Genomic DNA, 25,017 nt, shown 5'->3' with positions numbered 1-25,017 from the left:
AAAAACAGTTGTTTTGAGTTGAATTATATTATTATGTACTCCTCTGAAGATCATTATGGAAGATCTTACAATCATAGAGTTTGAAGGGTCCTGGAAAGTGATCTACAGTGGTACCTTGGTTCTCAAACTTACTCCGTTCCAGAAGTCCGTTCCAAAACCAAAGCATTCCAAAACCAAGGCACCCTTTCCCATAGAAAGTAATGCAAAACGATTAATCCGTTCCAGACTTTTAAAAACAACTCCTAAAACAGCAATGTAACATGAATTTCACTATCTAGCGAGACCATTGATCCATACATAAAATGAAAGCAATAATCAATGTACCGTACTATAAAATGAATAAGACAGTATTGTAGATGATAAAAATTAAAATTATATTTTTTCCTTACCTGCACTGATGATAGTCATTGTTTGGATGGGGGGCTTTTATCCATTTCCGCAGTCACACAATCAATCAATCAGTAGCTGAACTGGGTTCTGCACTGTCACAAAAACAAATTAACAACAACAACAAAAAAACCTCAAAAACAAAAACGCAAAATTAATAGCAAAAACAAAAGCCCAAACTTAATCTGTTCCGGAAGTCCATTTGACTTCCAAAATGTTTGAAAACCATGGCGCAGCTTCTGATTGGTGCAGGTGCCCCGGAAACAATAGATGACAGCCACACTGGATGTTTGGCTTCCCAAAAAGGTTCAAAAACTGGAACACTTACTTCTGAGTTTTTGGCATTTGAGAACCAAGGTGTTTGAGAACCAAGGTACCACTGTAGTTCAATCCCATGCTAATGTAGGAAATCCATTGCTGCAGCATTCCTGATAAGTGGCAATCCAGCCTCTGCTTAAAAACCTCTAAAGAAGGGGAGTCCACTTATTTCCAAGACAATATTCCCCCTATTGAACTGCTTATTTGTAAGAAAGTCCTTCCTAATGGAGGAGAGGGATTTATTGGTTTGCCAAGAGGTCGCTGTAGAGGTTGCTTTTGGTGGGTGGTGGGGGCTCGCCTTGCCTCATGGGTGGACCATGCTAACACCCCTCGAAATAGCCATTATTTCTGAGAGCATGGCTACTATTAGAAAAATACTACAATGAACACGTTTTAATGAAAACGTTCCGGGACAGGGAGGCTTGAAAATAACTTGTGTTCCTGGTCATCAGCGGTTTGCTTCTTTGTATGCTTGCTTAGTGCTTCATTTGCTGAGCTGAATGTCCAAATTTCTCAGTTGCTTCAGAAACCCTCGGTTGGGGAAAATCCACCGATGTTCTTTCACTGCCTGAATGGCTTTAACCAAAGAGAAGCGATGGTAAATCATGAGGTATGCCAGCACCAATGAAGACGACCGGCTTATCCCAACTGCGCAGTGCACTAAGATTTTGCCTGAAAATGAAGTAAACCACATTCTTTAATCATCTTAAAAGATGGCATTTTTAAACTACAGAGAAGACGGAATTCAACCATTTCTGAAACAGGTACATTTAACTTTCTGCAGTTAGTAATACAGGATAAATTTAGTCCCCAATTCTGATATTATCTTCATTTATGCCTAAATGTGAGGCCCTACAGCACATTGTTTGTGTCAAGTTAATGGAAATCTTCTTGGGCGTACTTCACAGTTTAGGTAAAATCAATTTTTGGCAGAAATTAATAATTGTTCAGATTTTCAGTATGTGTGTGTGTGTGGTCTTTTTCTTTTAAAAATGTTTAGGGGTACTCTCATTTTGACTCCAGAAAATCACCATTTTATAGTTCGAATTGGGAAAAAATAAATACAGTAAATGGACAAAAGTACAAAGAACATGCATTACTCATGTTGAAATACTGCCCCTCAATGAGGCAAAACTTTCATCAGTAAAACACCACACATCCACATTCCACACTGCTTCACACATTAAATGCTCGCTTCCGTCTGTGACTCAGGAAACACTGGGAAAAGAAATGAAGCTGCCATCAGGGGTAGCAACAGAAGTGATGATTCACCATGCTAGAGAAGCAACCAATTTTTAAAAAATGTTCAGTTTCTTCCCCTGTTAGATTCACAATATGTTTAGGGGTATGTGTACCCCTGCTTCCCCCCCAGAAAAAAGCACTGTATGTATGTATTTGTGCGTGCGTACGTTTAACAGTTTTCTTTGTTGAGTTCTGATGAATTCAGTGCTGGGATGAACAGCAGTTTTAAAATGTAGTTAGGACAAGATCCCATAATTTAATGTCTTATTATGTGAAGAAGTACTTTGTTTGTCCTGAACCTTCCATCATCTGACTTCCTTGGATGTCCCTGAGTTTTAGGGTTAGGCACTAAATCCATTAAGCAAGTGTGGTCTAGTGGTTAGGGGGTCAGGCTAGGACCTGGGAGACCAGGGTTCAAATCCCCACTCAGCCATGTAGCCCACTGGGTGACTTTGGCCATTCACCAATTCTCAACCTTAACCTGCCCCACTGGGAGGATAAAATGGGGAGTGGGGAAGAATCATGTAGTCCATCTTGAGCCCCTTGGAAGAGAAGTAGGGTATAAATGTAATATTTAAATAAGACCCCAGTACAGAATCCCCTGAAGAAGAAGAGAATAATAATAATTTGGATTTGATATCCCGCTTTATCAATACCCGAAGGAGTCTCAAAACAGCTAACATTCTCCTTTCCCTTCCTTCCCCACAACAAACACTCTGTGAGATGAGTGGGGCTGAGAGACTTCGAAGAAGTGTGACTAGCCCAAGGTCACCCAGCAGCTGCATGTGGAGGAGCGGTGACGCGAACCCAGTTCCCCAGATTACGAGCCTACCGCTCTTAACCACTACACCACACTGGCTGAGCCACTTTCCCTTGAGACGGTAGCCCAAATAACCCTCAGGGTACCACTGCTCTCGCACCAAGGGCCTCCTACTCCCCAAGACCCGATCACAGCAACGGACAATGCACCCAGCAGAAAACAGAAAAAAATCTGACTATTGTTTGCAACACAGAGGTTTAATTGTTTGGTTACTTTTTGCCCTTGTTTGCCAGTTCATGGTTCCTGACCTTGGACAGAAACACTGTCATCCCTGCCTGGGTACCATTAGCCTGAGAATGCTCGCTGGACTTGCTTACTCCCAAAAGGTCTGTGGGCTCAGCCTCACCAGAACTGGACAGATCTATAAAGACTGGAAATGAATAAACAAGTCTAGACATGGGTTTACGCTGGAGTTAGAGCGAGGCAATTCAAACAACCCAAACAGCAAGGGAAAGGCAATGAGAAGCTGCAAGGGAGGACTAGGTCTCTCTGAAGCAGTGCTTCTTTAAAAAAAATGTCTAGGGGTACTCTCATTTTCCTACTCATATTGAAATACTGCCCCTCAATGAGGCCAAACTTAGATTCACAAAATGTTTAGGGGGATACGTACCCCTGCGTCCCCCCAGAAAAAAGCACTGCTCTAAAGGGTATGGAAGGCACATCGACTGAACTCTTTAGCCTCTTCAACCTTCAGCCATGTGTCTCCGCAACTGTGGGGGCTAGAAATGGCTTTTTAAAAGAAAAAAAATAAGATGATATATTCAAGAATCCAACACTTTGTTCCAGATTCTGTGTGGCATTCTGAATGCACAAACAGAAAAGATAAACTGCTTCGGGCTCCTTAACAATTAATTGCAAGACTTTCTTGCAAAAATCAGATAACATGTTAAGGTGCAATTTCGTCCATTCATGTGTCAGAAAGCCCCACTGGTTTAAATGAGGTACAGTCATGTCTATCAAGGTACTGGACCCAACCAGATCCCAGAATGATGCATTCCTTGGAAGGAGCATTGACTTGGCCGCAGTAGTTACATTGGGGGAGCTCTTAAGGACTGCTAAGAAAATGCTGAGCCGTTCCATGGACGTATACTTACAGATCTCCTAAGAAAAGGTTAGGCCATACTTCATCAGCATGGTTACAGGAAGGCCTCCCAGTATTCAGGAGCTGTTCTAGATCTTTAACAGTGGGGGTCTCAGCTGTGGATGTTCCCGAGCACTCAGGGTCTTTGGGGAGTGAGACATACTCTTCAGCCATCCTTATTAAAGTAGCAACTGTTTCCTCTGAAACCTGAGAAAGTGGTGCAGACTTGCTTGTTTAATGCGCTCTCTCAGCCTGTGCGCTTGTCATTTTGAATTTATTGGACAGGTGCTGGGCAGCAGCAAAGCAAGCAATGTGTTAAATCAAAGCTTGGAAAGGAGGTGCCATTTTTGCACACCCTGAAGGCAAACAGTCATTCAGCAATGGCCACTGTCGCACACACAGGAGCATGATTTCTTCCAGAGATGATATCTCCAGTCTTGGGAAACAAAAGACGAGCTTGTTAAAGCCTTAATGACACACTGAGCAATAAATATAGGACACAATATAGATTTTAACTTCTGGGGAAAACTCTGGAAAAGCTAATTTTAAGTTTACAGCATGTTATTCTTTGGAGGAGAACTACCCGGTACTTGAAAATGAATTACAGATGGTACTTACCTCCGAGTAGGTTTGCTTAGATGTATAAGACTGAATCAGATAAATGCTGGAGATGCAAAGAGGTGGTGGGAATGTTCTTTCATATGTGGTGGGCTTGTAAAAGGGTTATTTATGTATGCTGCTACTACTACGGCCCATGTTTTCTTAGCCCAAAAATGGAAAATGAGTGAGGTACCAACCAAAGAAGAAAGGCAACATAAGTTGACAGAATATGCACAACTTGCAGATTTAACATATAGAATAAGAGAACAAGAAGAATATACCTATATACTTGAGTATAAGCCTAGTTTTTCAGCACATTTTTTGTGCTGAAAAAGCTGCCCTCGGCTTATACTTGAGTGAGGCGGGCGGTGGGGGCGGCGAGAAAGAAGCCCTTTCTCTCCGCTTGTGCTGCCACCCACTCTCCCCAGTCAACTATTCCTTAAGAAGCATACAAGAACAGCGGTTCTTTACTCTCCCCAGGCAGCTTGTTCCATTCCTGAACTGCTCGCATAAATGCAAACTTGCCAAAGGAGGAAGAGGAAGGAGCAGCCCAAAGGGCTGCTTTCGGGCTGCTCGTTCCTCCTCCTCCTCCACAACGGCAAAGGTGAACCGGCTTATACTCGAGTCAATAAGCTTTCCCAGGTTTTTGTGGGAAAATTAGGTGCCTCGGTTTATATTCGGGTCGGCTTATATTCGGGTATATACGGTACATTTAAAGAAGATTGGAAAACGTTTATTGAATATATGGGGAACAATTGCATTAAGCTGAAAAAGCTGGCAGGATTAAGATAAATTCAACAGTGTAAATAAGTTTTGATGGATGCAATAATGGAATACTGATTGGTATATTTTTTGTAAAATATGCAGGGATTTATGATATGTAAAATGAACCATGGAAAGAGAAGAAGGGAAGTCATTGATATCTTAAGGATGTAAAATGAGTATTTTAAATTGTAAAACAGGCAATGAGTTTAATATGTCTTATGCACAAAGACAAACCTGTTAATCACAAAAAGTAAAGTCTGATTCCAGATTGTAGAGCTAAGTCTTGACATATGGACCAGGAGATTCTGAAATACATGGTAATGGCGAGGCAGAACAGTAAGTGGATTATGATGCTTCCGAAGATCACTTCTTCTCCTAGCTGGCTTACTGATTTTGAGCAACACAAGCAGCAAAACCGTTATTTATTAAGGGTTCTACACTCCTGCTGTGCTTGCTGATATTATATTGCTCATCAGTGAATCCACCTGAGCCAACAATTTAAAACGCAGGTGCACTATTTCATATTTTAGAGCAGGTTGGGGGAATTTGATTTCAGAAGAGAGCAAGATTTCAACAAGGTCCAAAGGTGTGGTTGACACTTGGAAACATTCAAGGTTAAATTGCAGAAAAGCAATATGTTTTAAGAGCATTTGCTGCTGTTTTTTTTAAAAAAATACAAAATAGCTCAGTACAGCAACACTTTCAATACGAATGTCTCCCTCAGATACCGTACATTTCTTTATTTTTAAACTGATGAATTTGTGGCTTCAGCACAACAATGGCTGATCAAGTTGTAGAACCAAGGATTTAATGTCACATGCTCTGAAATAAAAGGGGTAATAACTCATTACCATGCTGCCTAAATATGAGACAGTTCGTACGTCTTGGAGGATAGGTCTATCAATAACTCTAAGCCACGATAGCTATTTTAATCCCCACAGAGAAAGTTTACTTCTGAAGACTAGTTGTTGGGTACCGCAAGTGGGAGAAGGTTGTTCCCTTCAGGGCCCAGTTCTGTACTTCCCAGAAGCATTAGGTTGACCACTGTTCAAAACAGGATGTTGACTTAGAACCACTGATAGGTGCATTTGAAGGTAAGCTCCCAGCGCCAGTCAGCTGATTGGAATACTGGAACGTGCTCTACGTGGGGCTACCTTTGAAGGTGACCCAGAAACTACAATTAATCCAGAATGTGGCAGGTAGATTGGTGACTGGGGGTGGCCGCCAAGATCATCTAATACCAGTCCTGAAAGACCTACATTGGCTCTCAGCAACCCCATAGTCGCCTTTGACCTTTACCCCCCTGCACATATTTTTATTTCACCATACCATAGAAAATCTGATTATTATTATTATTTTAAAAAAAATAACGAAGTCGAAAGGAGAGAGCACAGGCTGATATTTTGATGATGATAGAAAAAGACAACGAAGAACACACTTTAATGAAAACATTCCATGACATTGAGGCTTGAAAATAACCTGCTTTCCTGATCTTCAGGCATTTGTTTCCTTGCTTTCTTGCTTTGTGCTTTATTTGTTGAGCTGAATGTCCAAATTTCTCAGTTGCTTCAGAAACCCTTGATTGGGGAAAATCCACCGATGTTCTTTCACTGCCTGAATGGCTTTAACCAAAGAGAAGCGATGGTAAATCATGAGGTATGCCAGCACCAACGAAGACGACCTGCTTATCCCCACTGCGCAGTGCACAAAGATTTTAGCTGCAAATGATGAAAACATGTTGTTGTTTTTTAAAGCATCTTTAAAGGTGGCGTTTTAAGCTACCAAAGAAAGAGAATTCAAATGTTTCCTAAACAAGTATACTTTCAACAATTGTTTTATCTAATCCCAGCAGCTCCGGTAATTCTGAATAAATTTAGTCTCCAATTAGGGAGCTTAGTCTCATTTATACCTAAATTGTGGGGCTCTACTCTACACAGCTTGTGTGAAGTTTTGGTTAATTGAGATCTGCTTGGGCTTAATCTACACTTGCAAAACAAACACACAAGGTAAAACACAGGTGAATTCCTTCAAAATAGGTTTCGTTTGGTGGTGTCTGTAAACAGGCAAAACCTCTTTCTTTTTTCTTTCTCTTTTATTGCACAATGTAAACTGTGTTTTATACCCCATTTATAATTTTATAATTTTACTCATTTCATTCGCCCCCTGATTTGTTGTTTCTTTTGACTTTATTATCAAAAGCTCCTTGTGTCGAACTTTTATTAGCCGGTTGCTGTTTGTTTGTTTTCTCTGTGTGTATTGTTTGCTTTTCTTGTTTAATTCTTTTTTAATAAAACAAAACAAAACTGGCATGGGGTAAAGGTTGTAATCATTACCCCATTTACCTGGGCATAACCAGCATTGAATTCACTTACAGTACTTAGTAAAGGTAAAGGGACCCCAGACCGTTAGGTCCAGTTGTGGACAACTCTGGGGTTGCGGCGCTCATCTCGCTTTACGGACCAAGGGAGCCGGCGTACAGCTTCCGGATCATGTGGCCAGCATGACTAAGCCACTTCTGGCAAACCAGAGCAGCGCATGGAAATGCCGTTTACCTTCCCATCAGAGCGGTGCCTATTTATCTTCTTGCACTTTGATGTGCTTTCGAACTGCTAGGTTGGCAGGAGCTGGGACCGAACAACGGGAGCTCACCCCATTGCGGGGATTCAAACCGCCAACCTTCTGATCAGCAAGCCCTAGGCTCTGTGGTTTAGACCACAGCACAGTACTTACTACTGGGGTAAAATTGGTTAAGATTGGAGCCCAGACCTCCTCCTCCCAGCACTGCAGCCATAATTTCATTTGGGAGTCCTATGAGCTGGGAAAATCAATTGGATAGTACTATTGCAATTGATGAAATGAAGAAACAGGAGAGGGATGCTATCCGTTGCACCTGATATGGAAACGCTGAGTAAGAACCGCCAAAGTCAGGCACAAATACATTGAGGTTGAATCCTGACAAGACAGAAGTACTGTTTTGGGGGGACAGGGTGTGGGTGGGTGGGGGGACTCCCTGGTCTTGAATGGGGTAACTGTGCCCCTGAAGGACCAGGTGCGCAACTTGGGAGTCATTTTGGACTCACAGCTGTCCATGGAGGCGCAGGTCAGTTCTGTGTCCAGGGCAGCTGTCTACCAGCTCCATCTGGTATGCAGGCTGAGACCCTACCTGCCCGCAGACTGCCTTGCTAGAGTGGTGCATGCTCTGGTTATCTCCCACTTGGACTACTGCAATGTGCTCTACCTTTGAAGGTGACTCAGAAACTACAACTAATCCAGAATGCGGCAGCTAGACTGGTGACTGGGTGTGGCCACCGAGACCACATAACACCACTCCTGAAAGACCTACATTGGCTCCCAGTATGTTTCCGAGCACACTTCAAAGTGTTAGTCCTGACCTTCAAAGCCCTAAATGGCCTCGGCCCAGTATACCTGAAGGAGCATCTACACCCCCATCGTTCAGCCCGGACACTGAGGTCCAGCTCTAAGGGCCTTCTGGCGGTTCCCTCACTGAGAGAAGTGAAGTTACAGTATAGGGAAACAGGCAGAGGGCCTTCTTGGTAGTGGTGCCTGCCCTGTGGAACGCCCTCCCATCAGATGTCAAGGAAATAAACAACTATCTGACTTTTAGAAGACATTTGAAGGCCAACCTTTAGGTTAAAAACTTCTTTAGGGAAGTTTTTAATGTCTAATGTTTTCTTGTATTTTTAATATTTTGTTGGAAGCCACCCAGAGTGGCTGGGGAAACCCAGCCAGATGGGTGGGGTATAAATAATAATAATAATAATAATAATAATAATAATAATAATAATAATAATAATAATAATATGTTGTTGTTGTTGTTGTTGTTGTATTCTATTTATTGCTCTGGGAGAGTTAAACATGACCTTAAATATCTGCTCTTTAAGCCCATGAGGCTTTAAAGTGCAAACCCAACAGCAACACCAGAGCTGCCAATCCTCCCCTAGCTTCCAGAAAGAAATGGCAGTGAAGTGCCAAAATCACAACACAACACAACATACAGTAATATGAACATTTGTGATGCATGTTGATTCCCTACCTCCTGGTGTGGTCAAGGCTTTGTGTATAAATTCTGCCGCGGGGTAAAAATATGGAGTCATATCAAAATCAGGAAGGTCATCGGCCGGTACACCATAGTATTCAATTGTTGTGCCGTAAAAATCATGGGATTCGTGGCAAAATATTTTGCCGTGTGCAGCATTTAGAACATGGCTGATGCCCATTTTCCATAAACCAAATCTGCTGTGTGCCGTAACACTGAAGAAAAGACAAAACAGAAAGTGAGAGGCAGACAGATAAGGAGACGGGTCGTTTTCCTTTCAGGCTTTCCCCTCTAACTTGTGGTCTGCGTCCACTCACATTCTATGAAGAAAACAGCCCACGTTAAGGAACAAAGATTTCAGTAAGATTTAATGAATGAATATTCAGAACATAAAAAGAGCCTGCTGGAATAAGCCAGTGGCCCATCTAGTCCAACATGCTGTTCTCACAAAGGCCACCTAGATGGGAAGCATGAAGCAGGATCTGAGCTCAACTTCATTCTCTCCTCCTGTGGTTTCCAGAAATTGGTATTCAGAATCATACTGTCTCAGACTAAGGCACAACACAGTAGCCATTGATAGCCTTGCCCTCCATGAATTTGTCTGATCGTCTTCTAAAGCCATCCGAGTTGGATGCTGTCACTGCCTCTGTGAGAGCAGATTCCAAAATTTAACTTTGTGCTGTGTGGCAAAGGGCTTTATTTTGCCTGTCCTCGATATTTGAAAATTCAGCTTTGTTGGAAACCCCCATGTTGTAGTGTTAGGCACTGAATCTTTTGTTTGTTTGTTTGTTTTGTTTTTCAGATTAAAATTTTACAGTCCAACAGACAACATAAAAACAAGATTCCAAGGAATCTCTTGGACTTCCGTCCTCTGCTTTGTGGGTTGTGTTATTAATCGTTTCCTCCTGCATCTTTTATAATAGTACAAATCTTTTACCTCTCCACTGTGTCCAAAATTCACCATTAAACTACAGGTGATATTCCAATCCTACGTTAGGCAATGAATCAGTTCAGCACATCCATGGACTTGGGAGCAACTGTGGTGTCATGGTTAGGGTACCCGGCTAAGAACTGGGAGATCACGGTTCAAATCTCCACTCAGCCATCAAACTCAATGGGTGATCTTGGACTCAGCGTCACCGGAAATGTGACAGATAATTGGTTACTGGGAATGAATAAACAAGTCTAGATGTGTGTTTACACTGGAATCAGAGCTAGACAAAGCAACCGAAACCGGCAGGGAAAGGTAATGAGAAGTCACAAGGGGGGACTAGGTCTCTCTGAAGGGGACAGAATCCACACTGACTGAATTCTTTCACCTTTTTCATATACCAACTGCATGGCCTTCAGCCATGTGTTGCCGCAACTATGAGGACTAGAAATTGCTTTTTAAAAAGAAAAAGAAAATAAGAAAGGTGATGCACTGAAGAATCCAACATTTTGTTCCAGATTCTGTGTGGCATTCTGAATGCACATAAAATAAAGTACATAAATTGCTTAGGGCTGCGTAACAATTCATTGCAAGACGATTATGTGCAATCCTACCACCAGTTGTGTGTCAGAATGCCCCACTGATTTAAATGAGGTATAGTCATGCATAACAAGGTACTGGACCCAACCAGATTACAGAATGACGCATTCCTTGGAAGGAGCATTAACTTGGCTGCAGTAGTTACGTTGGGGGAGCTCTTCAGGACTGCTAAGAAAATGCTAAGCTGTTCCACAGAGATATACTTACTGGTCTCCTAAGAAAAGGTTAGGCCATACTTCATCAACATGGTTACAGGAAGACCTCCCAGTATTCAGGAGCTGTTCTAGATCTTTAACAGTGGGGGTCTCAGCTGTGGATGTTCCAGAACACTCAGGGACTTTGGGGAGTGAGACACACTCTTCAGCCATCCTTATTAAAGTAGCAACTGTTTACTCTGAAACCTGAGAAAGTGGTCCAGGCTTGTTTGTTTAATGTGCTCTCTTAGCCTGTGCGCTTGTCATTTTGAATTTATTGGACAGGTGCTGGGCAGCAGCAAAGCATGCAACGTGTTAAATCAAAGGTTGGAAGGGGGGCATTTTTGCACACCCTGAAGGCAAACAGTCATTCAGCAATGGTCATTGTAGCTGAAAGGCAAGTCTGCTGAAAAGAAGAGGAAATACACAGGAGCATGGTTTCTGCCAGAGATTATCTCTCCAGTTTCATGCGTTCTCTTGCACAGGAACTATTACCGGTAATTCCCTCTCAATCAAGCACTCTTCATTCAGACATTATTGCCATGGATTGGACAGGCATTTTTTATTTTTAGGTTTTTTCCTCTGGAACCCTGGCTGCCAAGCTGAGCAGCAGTGCGAGAAAAGAAGATGTTGCAAGCCTTAGGTGGGCTTTGCAGAGCATAAGATGAAGCTTTTTCTTTTTGCAAAGGGTGATATCCATTAGAAGAAGAAGAAGAAGAAGAAGAAGAAGAAGAAGAAGAAGAAGAAGAAGAAGAAGAAGAATGAATGAATATTCGGAACCCAAGAACAGCTTGCTGGAATAAGCCAGGGGCCCGTCTAGTCCAACACCCTGTCCTGAGATTATTTTTTTGATAATAATTTTTACTAGTTTTCAATTATATTCCAAAAATAGCCTCATTATAACCTTACCAATTTATAATAAAATTACTAATACCAACCATTCAAATACTAATTATATCATTTAGGTGGCCACCCGTGTGCAAGAATTGGTGGTTGATTTTATTTTCTGCGTTCCAAAAATCTTATTAATTTCCATTACATTCCGGTCATCATCATAATCCCTTATACAACAACTGTAATAGTAATAACTTCCATTTGTGTTAACGCATTAAATGATTTATAGAACTACAAGTGAGGCACTCAAACTATATCCTCGTTCTTCCTGTGTGGGGCAATTAATTCTGTCAGAGGTGTTTCTTCCTGTCCTTGTAAAATGTCATCTCTACCTTTTCCTGGTTGTTGCTGTTCTCCATCATGCCTTGGGCATCCCGTGCTGAGATTTAATGCTGAGATCTTCGGAAAGATGCATTGCACCACACGAATTATGAGTGTAAGGAGCAAGCAGAATATAAAAGGGAGGTGCAGGATATAGCTATTAATGATAAATTAACTCGTGCCATTAAGGTAAGCTGGGGAATATGCAGGAGAAATGATTTCGAGGAGATCTGGAAGGTGTTTGTAGAAGTTGTACTGTTAAAACGGAAAGGGGGTCAAACCATCGCAAGAGGTGTTGAAATTTTGGGAGGCTGGGTAGTTACAATGGAATGGTCACATTTTAATTCTTATTTATTTATGATTATTACTTTGTCAAAATGAAGAAGAAAACAAATACAAAAAGGGGGCAAGCAGAATATATAATGGAAGAATGCTATAAAGAAGTGTGGGATATAGCTATTAATGATAAATTAACATGTGCCATTAAGGTAAAACGGGGAATACGCAGGAGAAATAATTTAGAGGAGATATGGAGGGTGTTTCTTGAACTTGTACTGTTAAAACGGAAAGGGGTCAAACCATCGCAAGAGGTGCTGACATTTTGGGAGGTTGGATAGTTACAATGGAATGGCCACATTTTTATTCTTATTTATTTATTATTATTACTTTGTTAAAATAAAATAATGATGATTATAATAAAGAAAACAAATCCCCCCCTAAAAGATGCATTGCACCAGACTGCTGATTATTTGCTTTAAGCCAAACATGAGTACTATAATTACAGGCTGCACGCGAATCCTCCACGCCCATGCGAGGCGGGGAACGTGGGCGTGGCTCCCGTCGACCCCGCCCACCTCCTCTCCCCATCTCGTCGCCTCGTTTGTTTGTTTTTTTCTTGCGGAAGCTGCGTCATTGCCTGGCATCTCCTTTTCCGCTACGTGGCCGCGACCGGTTGGTGAGTGGGTGGGCCGGTTGCCTGGCAGGGTCGAGCTGCTTCGCCGTCGTTGCCGCCGCCGCCGCCTCACAGACGCCTCAGTCTCAGCGACCCCTCCGTGCGATGGCGAAGGCGCACCGGCGGCGGCAGAAGAAGCGAAGCCCTCGGCCTCTCCCTGCCGGAACGTAGTGGAGCCGCGTCGCCCGGCAAGGAGGGAGCGGGTAGGTTCCGGCTGGCTCGGCCTCGCCGCCAAGGCGCTTTCGAGGGGAGTTTCGGCTTCTGAGGGGTGTGTGAAGGGGAGGCGGCAGAGGCGGGTTTCGTTGGCTAGCCGGCCGGCCGGCTCTGCCTTTCCACACTGCTGCCGTGTGGAGCCCAAGGGAGCTTCCACAGCCGGGAGCAGTCTACCCTTCGCAGGCTTGGCAGCTTTTCCCGAGGGAGCCGAAGAAAAGGGGTGGCGGGTTCTATCTATCGGGGCGCGGGCTTTCCTATATTTTATATTTTGAAGAATGTTAATCGTTTCTGCAAGATACCTGATTTTGAAAAATGAAATTAGAAATTGATTGATTGATTTGGGGGGGGGGGTACAAATAGGTAGCCTTGCCTAAGGGTGCAAAGTAGCCAAAGGGTGCAAAGTAGCCTGGTCTAAGGGTTTAACTGTGTTGTTTAGCTTATTTCTTTAGTTGTTTTGTTAGTAGCGTTAGCATAGATGGTAATTGTTTATTTGGGATTTGGGATTGTTTTACCGATGATTTGTTCCATTATGTTATTTTTATCTTTTGTTTGTAAGCCGCTTTGGGATTGAATAAAAAGCGGCATGGAAATAGAATCAATCAAAATAACATTGTCTAAGGGTGCAAAACAGCCTGGACTAAGGGTGCAAAGTAGCCTAGTCTAAGGCTGCAAAATAGGCTGGTCTAGGGGTGCAAAACAGCCCTGCTCCAGCACTGGGTGGGTGGCTATCTCTGCCTTGCTTGAAAGCTTCTTGGGGTATTCTGGACGGGTAGGCTGGATGACGCTTTGTTTATTATTTATTATTTATTTTCATTTGTTGAATTTATATACCGCCCTATACCAGGAGGTCTCGGGGCAGTTCACACAATAAAATCAGAATATAAAACCACAAAATGCATAATCAGAAGAAAAACAACAACAACCCAATAACACGTGCCACACACCCAAAAAAATATCCCAAGCTTTATAAGTCTAATCCGGCAAGTTTGTTTTTCAGAATTTGTTTTTTGCAGAAGGTGCAGCTTTAAATTGCTCACTGAAGAGCAGCTTTGTGTCTGGGAAGCAGCCTTTCCAGGGCGGCCAGGATGATGGTGTGCCAACAGGGGAGTGGCTGCTGGTAGACTCTTCTGTGTGATCGCCTTGTTCTTTTTCTACTTTGAGGAAAGCCTGGATCCATTTGCTTCCTCCTTGCTTCTAAATCACCCCATAGGGCTCGTTGCAGCCCCTGTGGGTGAGCATATGTTCAGTGTTAGAAACTGAGACAGGAAAGCTAGGAGCTCAATGGCACCTTAAACCGAGGTTATGGGTGCTGCAACGGAATGTCTAGGCACACTTTTTTATTAACAAGAATACAAAGCTGAAAATGAACAAACTGCAGCTAAAATATTATATTCATTTTTCACATAGTCTAATCCTTCCCCTGCCCACCCCCCTAATATCCTTAAGAGGGTCTCTTCTCCAGTCTTCAGAGAGTAGCTGTAAGTGGGGAAGCAGAAAAAGGTCCTCCTTTTCTTCCACTCTGAAATACTAGGTGCAGTACTGTGCCCAGAGCTCAGAAACTGATTGCATTAATGAAATTCCCTGCCGCAAAATGTGCCTAGAAAAATGGGAGTTTTGAACGCTGCATATGTTGTAAGGGTACTTGACCAATGGGGCTACAACTTTGTTTTTATTTTACGCCCCTGGACCTTTGAATGGAGTACAATTGCAGCTTTCCAGAATACCAGGTTCCAGGAGCAAAAGAGCAGGAGATGGCAAATAATCACTCCCTTCTGAGTTTCAAGAATACCTGGCTAACTTTTGTTGGAAACAGTCTTCTGTATGAAACTGTTTTGGGGTTTGATGGCATGGATAAGGCAGGACCGTCCATGGATATGTGAAATTGCTTGGAGGAAAGCATATCCTCCCAACCTATTAGAGATAAAATATGGGCTATGCCTTCAGGATTGTGGTGTGCCTATTTTGCCACACCAGGGATCACTGCCTTTGAGATGCGATCTTTTACCCAAAAGTTGAAGAAGTGTGCATTGCACACAAAAGCTCATACCAAGAACAAACTTAGTTGGTCTCTAAGGTGCTACTGGAAGGATTTTTTTATTTTTTATTTTGTTTTGACTATGGCAGACCAACACGGCTACCTACCTGTAACCAAATTTAAATGTTCAACATGCTGTTTCACAACATGTGCTCTGGCTGTTGCATTTTGTACTCTATAACAGCCTGTATTGTATTGGCATTTGAAGTTCAGTGGGTTTTGGACAAACTTCATGTTGCATGAAGCAGTTAAAACAATTAAGTGTTGCAGGAATCTTTTAAACTGCAGTTTGCAGTTGCAGAGGCAATTAGAATTGGGGTGGCAGAGAATATGAAGGGGAGAATATGAAGGAGTTTTACCGTTTAGCTTTAAACCAGGCTTCTGAGGGAAATTGCCTCCCAGCTACTATTTGGCATGGGAGGAGAGCTGCTAGTAGTGCCAGCAATCAATATTGTATCTTATCTGAGTATCTTCATCAGCTGTAAAAGCTTTTGTTCTTTGTTCTCAGGCTGCTGTAAAGGGAGATGGTGAAAGGGCTTTAAAATAATTAGAATAACAGGGCTGCAGCCTGCAGGTGAGTCCTGCCATCTCCTCTGTAAGGAAGTCTTGCTGGGACAACTCCTAACTAATGCGAGGGTTTATGTGACAATACAGGTATGTGCATTATACTTCACTGCACAAGTTGATCTTGCAAATCATAGAATCATAGAGTTGGAAGAGACCACAAGGGCCATCCAGTCCAACCCCCTGCTGTCGGAATACACTGCGTGGATCCATTAAAAGATCCGCGGTTAATTGTTTATTTTAATGGTTATTGAGAACTACTTTTGGTACCCTTACGCGTGAAAGCGAAAGTGAAAGTAAGAATGAACAGTTGGTTTGCCAATAAGATTAATCCGCCTTTAATTTATAGTCCCGGTAATGTTTCAAAGTTATCAATGAACGTTAAATCTGCTTCACGCCTTTTTGGAGGGCAGCAACAGTGGTTTTATTGGTCGGGGCATTGTTCGTGATGTCACATCTGTTCCCTAATAAAAGGCTGAGGCTCCCCGCTTAGGCACGTTCAGTTTGGGTTAGTCAATAGTCGTTCATCGTTCTTTTACGTTTGTTTAGTTAAGGTCAAGTTTAGTTTAAGGGTTTTGGGAGCGGGCTGGATGGGCTGGATGGGTTTTTCCTTTAGTTAAAGTTCAGTTTGCGGAAGATATTTCGGTGAGATTTTAGTTAGGCTTTTAGGTTTAGCCTAGGGCGGGGGTCTGCAACCCGCAGCTCCGGAGCCGCATGCGGCTCTTTTGCACCTTTGCCGCGGCTCCGGGCAGGGCTGTGCATTTAGCGCCGAAATGTAGGGCGCGCTGCGCCGCGCTGCTGGCCCGCCTGCGCCCACCCACTTCTCTACCTTGCCGGCGGCTGTGCTGCTCATGCGTGCCTCGTTTCGTGCCAGCGCAGGCGCAGCAGCAGACCGCAGCAGCTTCCCTCCTTGGCGCCTGTCCCGGCGCTTGTGTTTGGCTGCTGCTGGTGGAGCTGCTGGCTGCTGCGATTTGACGAGGCGCGGCGACTCGACGAGGTAAGGAGGCAGCTGCGGGCTGGGCCAGGGGCGGCGGGCGAGGGGGAAGCCCTCTTTTTAAAAAGTGGAAGGGCCCGGCTCCAGGACACGTGGCAGTCTGGGAAGGAAAAGGAAGCCCGGCTGTTCAGCTAAGGGCGGCCCAACGGGATGAGATGGGTGTGGGGAAAAGCTCAGGGGATGACCGGTCCCGGGCTCTGTTTCGGGGGCGCGCAGGAGACTTCCCTTAAGCAGTGTGGCGAAAGGGGCCCGAGCATGGGCGTACCGACAGGGGGGCAGCGGCCCCCCTAGAAGCCCCCTGCCCCCCTAGAAGCGGGAGTCCCATGGACTGAAAGAAGGGTTTTATCCATTCTGAATGAATGTTTTCCCGCGCCTGCAGGGGGGACGTGATCAGCCCCCTGCTTCAGCCCCTCTCAGCTGCCTTGCCCAGCCCCTCTGCTGGCCAATAGTGATTGGGGCAGTGTGCATGCTGTGTGCTTTTGCATAAGTTTGCTAAACTTTTAGGGTTGCATTTGTGCTGTTCATGGGGCGGAAGTATTCTGGGGGGTTGGATTTCCCCTTCTAGATTTGCCCCTGCAGCGTCAGGCGTTCGGACGGTTCCTTTAATACAGTGCTTGTTGTTTGGCTGGGAGGGGGAGCATTTCGTGATATTTTGCCATTTTGCCTTCATTACCTGCTCTTCATTACCTGTCTAAATTGTGCTATGAGCTTCTGGGTGTTTATATTTTTGTGGGCCGCAATGGTTTTGCGGCTCCCAGAATTTTCTCTCTCTTCGGAAACGGGTCCAAGTGGCTCTTTTTGTCTTAAAGGTTGCAGACCCCTGGCCTAGGGCTAGATTTGCGGAAGATATTTCGGTTTAGTATTATTTAGTTTAGTATCGCGGAAGATTGGGCGCGCAGGGACTGAGAGCTCAGGGAAACTTAGCTTAGGGCAAGAAACGAGCCTACGCGGGTTTTGCCAAAGCCACTAAAGATATACTCGGTGTCTGTCGTTCTTTGGGGAAAAGGGGGTAAAGGTTCTAAGGATTTTTTTAATTTTAACCAAAACTTAGATAACGTCCTTGGTTTGGTTTTCCCAGTTCAGATTCAGGGCATCCATTGGTTTTCGAGGCATCTATTAGTTTTCGAGGCATCATTTTAGTTCCGAGGCATTCATCAACTCACGCACCTTCGGAGTCATTTTCCGTCTTACCTCGTGCGTGGGCAGCTTAGGCTCACGCACGGGGAGGTCCAGCACCGAACCCCGGCACCCTGCCAAGCAGGAAACACCATCAAAGCATTCCTGACAGATGGCTGTCAACGTAAGGAAAACTTGTGGCAGCTTGCTTAGCAGAGAATCAAGGGGGTATTCCCAGCTTTTTCCTGTTGTGTGAAATGAGGAAAGACCGTACAGTTCTGCTTGCTCTAGTCTAGTGTATATCTGCCTTGCTGTTGAGCTGATTCATCCTGCGAATCATTGCCATATATTATTAAGTAGACCTGTAGGATGATGATGATTAAAGCACAGCTATTACTTAAAAATTGGTTTTGTTTTTTTCCTTTGTAGAGTAGGGAAATGTATTGAGGATGTTACCGCTTATCAATATCACATTTTTTTGTAATGTATAGATTGCATTATGCCACTCATTCACACTCGTAAAACATTTAACATTTAGAATGTAAACTTACGGTAGATTGTCACAGTCAGCAGTGGCTTTTCATATATACCCAAGTAGACATTTATTATAGACATTAACTTGTTGTGTCTTTTGTTTGACCTGGCCCTTAATGTTTCTTAATCCTTCAACTTGCTTGCAGTTATTTTGCTTGTTAAATGGTGGTCCTCTGTTAATATAAGGTCATGGGAGTAATTCTGCTATCTAGAGTTGGCATATCACTGCTTCAAACAGGCATGAGAAATCAAATAGTGTCATTAACTTTGAGAAATTGGAGGAATTGAGCTTTGTTCCCCTGCCAAGGATTTCTGTGTATTGTGCAGCATTCCCCCTTTTGTATCAGCTGGATGTGAAAAGTTTTGAAACTTAGATAGCTTCAGGTGTGAACATGTTCTCTTTCTACAGTATATTGGCAAGCTCTCCCTCTGCAGGAGGCTCAATATCTTCTTTCTCTTGAAAGTCATATCGGATTGGATACCTTGGTAACTAAATATAAAAGAATGATCAGTGTAACCAGCCAGTGAAGACACGCAATCCAGTTTTATAGCACAGTATGTACTTTTTAACTGACTTCTGAAAATTCAGGTATAACTTGTGTTACTTATATATATATTATTACAACATAGCTTGCCTTGTAACATCACTGTTAATAAAAGCAATTTAAATAAGTAGACAAGCAAAACACCCAAAGCAGCAGTCATGTACCCATTGCAAATGGCCTGGACCATACTGAATAAGGTTAAAAGCAATAGGTTGCCACCAACATATATCAGTACAGTTGTTTCAGAGTTGGTTGTAATACTTATTTAGGTGCAGTTAACTTAATACAGTAGGTGTTGCATAAATTACCGGTATTCCGTCTTGCTTACTGTATTTTGTAAAAGTAGGGGTATTTATTCCTTCCATAACTCTATTCCAGCCCTTTATATGTACTGGCAGTGTGTATTTTAATGAGTCTTTGTACTTTGCTATAGTTGGCTAAACTTTATAGTTGTAAAACCAATTTACACACTTGCCGTATTTTTAATCAGGCAGGGGGCAGGAATTTCAGGAAGAGTATTGGATGTATTGGAAACAAGAAGCATTTTGGAAGGAAACATTTGATGGCTTAAATATTTAACATTGCTGATATTTTGAATTCTTACTATTGCTCTGCTTAGAAAATCCCCAAATACAGGATGTTTAGCCTAAACCCTCCACAGATCTCATAGGAATTCAAATAAATTCAAAATCTGGATGTTTTGGTCATATTTGGCTGCCATAAAATAAAATTTGGAACCTTTCCCAGGTTGTAGCTGTTACACATCTACTGCATATTTGAAATTATTATAATTGGTAGCCTTACTGCTAAACGTGACTAGTCCCAAATGATGACTAAACATGATAGATACTGTCTCTGATACTGTAATCCAGCTTTAATTATTAGAAACCAAAACTACAGGTAGATAGAAATTCTTTGGAACTGTTTGCAGTTTCTTCTGTCTGAGAGCTGGGGGATCACATACCTTTATAGGAGCTAAAACTCACAAGACACTAAGTAGAAAACATTTGTGCCTGTCTTTCTTTGGCTCCCCCCCTTTTGATTTGTCTCTTTGTTCCTGTGCTGCTGGCTTTGTTTCAAGTGCAGTTATGAAGATCATCTTGGGAAAGGTGGGGCACATTTTGCTTGAAGTGGGGACAAATGTATTGCTTGAAATAGCATGGCGGGATGCCTACTCCTCAGTAAATTTATTTGGAAGAGCAAGCCGTGGTATTTACCTAAGTAGCCAACATATATAGCACAGTGTTCCTTCTGATGTCTGTCTAGATGTAGTTGGTTCTACTTTGAGGTACTGGTCTAACCCTGTGTAGATCTCAGCAGGTGAAACTTGTTTGCAGGTGTCATCAACATGGTTTCAAAAGGTCCACACCTACCTGCAGAGTGCTTCCCTGGCATCCACAGAGTTCTTTTTCCTCACTGAAATTAGGCTTGGAATAAATATTCTGTTGCAGTCAGTAGAGCAGGTTATGGTGTAGGCTTGGTTACATGTATTTCCCATGACAGTTTCTCTGCAACCAGTGTTCAAAGCTCCCATTGTTCTAGGCACATTTTGCGATGGGGAATTTCATTAGCGTGAGCAGTTTCTGAGCTCTGGGCGCAGTACTGCTTCTGTGTTTTCAGATTAAAACTGCAGAGTGGAAGGAAAGGAGGACCTTTTTCTGCCTCCCCACTTCCAGCTACACTCTGAAGACTGGAGAAGAGACCCTCTTAAGAATATTAGGGGGTGGGCAGGGGACCGTGTGAAAAATGAACATAATATTTTAGCTGCCGTTCATTCATTTTCAGCTTTGTATTCTGATTTTAAAAGCGCGCCTAGACATTCTGTTTCTGCGCCCGTAGCCTAGATTTAAGCATGCCATTTAGCTCCTAGCTTTCATATCTCGGTTTCTAACACTTGTTTGCAACTGTTCATGAGCCTAAGAGCAGGAGTTTCCCTCGTTTATTGTGATGTCTCTGGTTTACAGTACAGGTTGACATCTACTATTTTTCTACTGTTGTGTTTGTTTGCTCTGCAACAGTATGAAATATTTGATAACTGTTCCTTAAACAAGATTTGTAATATGCTTTGAGTGCATGTTCTTATAGAAATGTAGGGTAGAAATTAAATAGCAAACCCCTGGTATAGAGCTACTGACAAAAAGTTATATGGGAAGTCCCATTGAGAGGGCATGATTTCTTCAGTCATTTGACCCTCCCACCTTTCCAATGTTTGGAATTCACTGTGGACTTACTCCCAAGTACAAGACTTATCACATGTGACCTTTGATGTATGAGCGTATGTATGCTTGATCAGCATTGTGAGTGGCTCATACTGTGTGAAAATTGAAGGATGGTGCTCCTTTTCCTGCTTTGCCAAGCAAAGAATCTGTTATCTGACATCTCTTCTAAAGGAGTCCTAATTGAAGCATTTGTGCATCAAGAGCGTTTGTTTGGTCAACCCTTTAGGTATCTGTCTTCTGTTTTTTTCTGAAAAATCTTGAGAATAATCTTCTGGTGAGTCTGTATTTTATTTTTCTCTGAACCTTTTGTCTGCATTGGTTGAAGTAAGGATTAGGGATACAGTTGTACCTCAGGTTACGAGCTTAATTCGTTCCGGAGGTCCGTTCTTAACCCGAAACCATTCTTAACCTGAGGCGCGCTTTCGCTAACAGGCCCTCACGCTGCCGGTACGCAATTTCTGTTCTCATCCTGGGGCAAAGTTCACAAAAGAAGGACTTTTTTCTGCCTCCCCACTTACAGCTGCTCTCTGAAGACTGAAGAAGAGACCTTCTTTAAGAACACTAGGGGAGTGGGCAGGGGAAGGACTAGACCTTGTGAAAAATGAACATAATATTTTAGCTGCAGTTCATTCATTTTCAGCTTTTTCATTTTATTCTCGTTATAAAAAAAAGTGCGCCTGGACATTCCGTTGTTGCTCCCATAACCTAGGTTCAAGGTGCCATTTAGCTCCTAGTTTTCATATCTAAATTTCTAACACTGACTTGGAGACATTACTGTAAAAATGGCACACATTTTCCTAATGGTTAACAGACACTGAAGCCAGAATCAGGGTATACACAGGCTTACACTATCTCAGAAATGGCTGTGCTTAGTTGTCTATCCTACCACCATGGTTTTCCAATTCTTTTGAAGCTTTTTCTTGTTTTTGTTTTTTTATTATGTATATTGTGTTCTCGTTTTCTATTTTTCTGTTGTGACCCATCCTGTTATCTTCGGATGCAGCGTGGTATACAAATTTTATAATGAATAATAATAGCAATAGTAATATTACAGAGCTACAGGTAATAGAGATGGGTTGGGTAGAAAACAAAGGAGATGCTGTCTGGAAAGGCTAAACACGGCACAGCAGAGGACCTCCTAGTTGGAGATGTGCTGTTCCTCCATAGTGAGGAAAGGGCACATCTCTTTTTACTGCCCTGCGTTGCCTTACATGGTCAACTTCCTCACTGAAGTCAGGGATCAGAATGAGTTGGGTTTGACACTTTTACGTAATATATCAGGTTCAAAAATAGCCACTTGCTTAAGATGAGTCAGAATTGTCCCATGACTAATTGGCCAGGAAAGTTACTTTAAAATGGGGGTCAGGGAAATACAGTTCTTCCACGTCATCAGAATGCCACCCATTGTTTAAGAAAGGTGTGGGTGGGTGGGCAGGCCAGAAAAAAATGCTTTTGTAGGCGAGTAAATTGATTTAGAATACAGTTAGTCCTTCCTAAGCAGACAGTCTAGTCACCAGTTGGGAAACACTAGGTCTCTGGGCTGCAAAAATTAAATCTGAAAAGGGTAAGCAGGAGTAGCTGATCTAAGCAATACAATGTAATTTTGTTACTTTATAGGAAAGTCTTTATGAAGTACATTTTAAAGCTATATCCCAGAACATTGAGAACTTGATGCTATATTGATGTGGGCACTGTCTTCTCGGTCTTTAAAACATCCGATTTTCAGCAGGTAGAGAAGATGGAAGGCAACAGCCAGCTTTGCATTCAGCGTTGGTCTACCAGGCATGTAGCCAAATGGCTGAAGGAAGAAGGCTTCTGTGAGTATGTGGACATTTTGTGTGACAAGCACAGATTAGATGGAATTACATTACTGACGCTGACTGAATACGACTTGAGGTCTCCTCCTCTGGAAATCAAGGTTCTAGGTGATATCAAACGGCTCATGTTGTCAATTCGCAAGTTACAGAAGCACCACATTGAAGTTTTGGAAGAGCTTGGTTATAACAGTGATAGCCCCATTGGTTCCCTGTCCCCTGGGATTGGCTCCCTTCAAGGAACAGACTGGTTTTGCAATGGCGAGGTTCAACGGGATTGTGATGACTGTGAGCCTGTCGCTGATGTGAACACTGACCAGTATCAGTATGCAAATGGAAAAAACAAACATCCTACGCGAAGACTGAACCCAGAGTATTGGAAGACAGCTTTGAGTTGTATATATGTTTTTATTGTGTTTGGCTTCACATCATTTGTCATGGTTATCGTGCACGAGAGAGTTCCTGACATGCAGACATATCCACCGCTACCAGACATATTCCTAGACAGGTAAGTGCTTTAACCTGCTTAGGAAAAAGTGCTAAAAATCAGAATTGCTGAACTGTTGAGGCCAAACTAGGTGTTTTGCAGAATTTTGTGTTGCTTCTCCCATTCTTAATTTTTTAAAAATATATATTTTTATTTCACAAAATAAGAATTGATAAAAGTATTCTTCTTGGTTTTTTGTTTTTCCCCATGAAAGCATGTGCTGTAAGCACCCTGGATACTGGCAAAAAAAACAAAAACCCCACCTTTGGGGAATTCATTGACCAGCTCTTTCCCACTTTTTTGTGAAAATACCTCAAGGTCTATGCAAATCCATGAAATATGGAAAAGGCCTAGATCACAACATCTGCACTGCTTTTCCCCTCCCTGGATTCAGAAGCTCATGGTGGACTTGTCCCCAGTTGAAACAAAGTAGGGAATTCTTTCCAGTAGCACCTTAGAGTGTGCGAAAGCTCATACCAAGAACAAACTCAGTTGGTCTCTAAGGTGCTACTGGAAAGAATTTCCTACTTTGTTTCGACTATGGCAGACCAACACCTGTAACTTGTCCCCAGTTCTTAGAGCATGCAGTGGCTAGCCATGATGTGTGACTTAACTGTCTGTGGCCTGATTTGCAAATCATGATAAGCCACAGTTCGTCTTTAAAAAATGGTTTAATTAATTGAGACATGCCTTGTCCTTGCACCCACAACACCCTCCAGTCTCTGGTCACTGAAGCTATACTATGGTTTATTGTTTCATCTGAACCCATAGCATGGTTTGTTTGTTTCAAAGAAGCCATGAAAGGTAAGCAACAAATAAACCAAAGTTTGCCCTTGCTTTATTTCTGTCTTATCATGCATGGCTTGATTGAAACAAATAAACCACAGTAAGATTATACCGCAAGAAGAAGAAGAAAGTGGAATTTTCCAAAACAATTTTATCAACGCCTTCAAAACACTGAGCTGCCCTACAGCAGTGATCTCAAGAGCTGGGGTGAAATTGTCCTTTCTGTAGCCACAGTGCATTATTATTGACTTTCGGTCAAGAAATGTAACATTTACAAAATTTGATACTAAATGCGGGCATTATTTGTTTTAAGAACTGCTTTTTTAAAAAAAACCCAGCAGGGAGCAAGAAGAGAAACTATTGAATGCTAGATATTGTTTTAGAATAGAATTACTGTCATCAGGGCACCAAGGAAGGATTTAGAGTAGAGACCATAATCAGGAAAACAAGGTCAGAAGATTACAATGGTCTCAGTGACTGGCCTTTGTTATTACTCTTTTAGCAGCAAAGGCATGTGACTGCAGAATAGCTTCAACTGAAGCGATTGC

At 42.6% G+C, this 25,017-nt stretch overlaps 2 protein-coding genes across 3 annotated transcripts; one reads left to right on the top strand and one right to left on the bottom strand.

Moving 5' to 3' along the window:
• Positions 1-733: 733 nt before the first annotated feature.
• Positions 734-11,201, bottom strand: LOC117046540 (dual specificity protein phosphatase 13-like). Its single transcript, XM_033148514.1, has 3 exons — positions 11,009-11,201; positions 9,268-9,485; positions 734-1,377 (listed from the first exon to the last, which is right to left on the bottom strand). Exons 1-3 carry the CDS (start codon positions 11,167-11,169, stop codon positions 1,190-1,192), a joined length of 567 nt encoding a protein of 188 aa, XP_033004405.1. The 5' UTR covers positions 11,170-11,201; the 3' UTR covers positions 734-1,189.
• Positions 11,202-13,218: 2,017 nt separating this feature from the next.
• Positions 13,219-23,789, top strand: SAMD8 (sterile alpha motif domain containing 8). 2 transcript variants are annotated; one of them, XM_033148512.1, is made up of 2 exons: positions 13,219-13,365; positions 23,109-23,789. In XM_033148512.1, the coding sequence occupies exon 2, from the start codon at positions 23,121-23,123 to the stop codon at positions 23,706-23,708; it is 588 nt and encodes a 195-aa protein (XP_033004403.1). In that variant the 5' UTR covers positions 13,219-13,365; positions 23,109-23,120; the 3' UTR covers positions 23,709-23,789. The 2 variants fall into 2 exon arrangements, with proteins under 2 accessions (XP_033004403.1, XP_033004402.1); XM_033148511.1 differs by having other exon boundaries at positions 13,292-13,365; positions 23,112-23,788.
• Positions 23,790-25,017: the final 1,228 nt, after the last annotated feature.

Source organism: Lacerta agilis, chromosome 5 (genome assembly GCF_009819535.1).
Source record: "Lacerta agilis isolate rLacAgi1 chromosome 5, rLacAgi1.pri, whole genome shotgun sequence".
In the NCBI taxonomy this organism is placed as follows: Eukaryota; Metazoa; Chordata; class Lepidosauria; order Squamata; family Lacertidae; genus Lacerta; species Lacerta agilis.
Note: the sequence above shows the minus strand (reverse complement) of the source record. Positions and strands in the feature narration are given on the sequence as shown.

What these genes read in the sequence shown, in the direction of transcription:
- LOC117046540 (XM_033148514.1), bottom strand. Translation starts at nt 11,169, where the DNA reads ATGGCTGAAGAGTGTGTCTCACTCCCCAAAGTCCCTGAGTGTTCTGGA. An exon ending in AACCTTTTCTTAGGAGACCA is followed by an intron (nt 9,486 to 11,008) that starts GTAAGTATATCT and finishes TCTTTTCTTCAG; the next exon opens with TGTTACGGCACACAGCAGAT. An exon ending in AGCCTTGACCACACCAGGAG is followed by an intron (nt 1,378 to 9,267) that starts GTAGGGAATCAA and finishes CTTCATTTTCAG; the next exon opens with GCAAAATCTTAGTGCACTGC.
- SAMD8 (XM_033148512.1), top strand. Translation starts at nt 23,121, where the DNA reads ATGGAAGGCAACAGCCAGCTTTGCATTCAGCGTTGGTCTACCAGGCAT.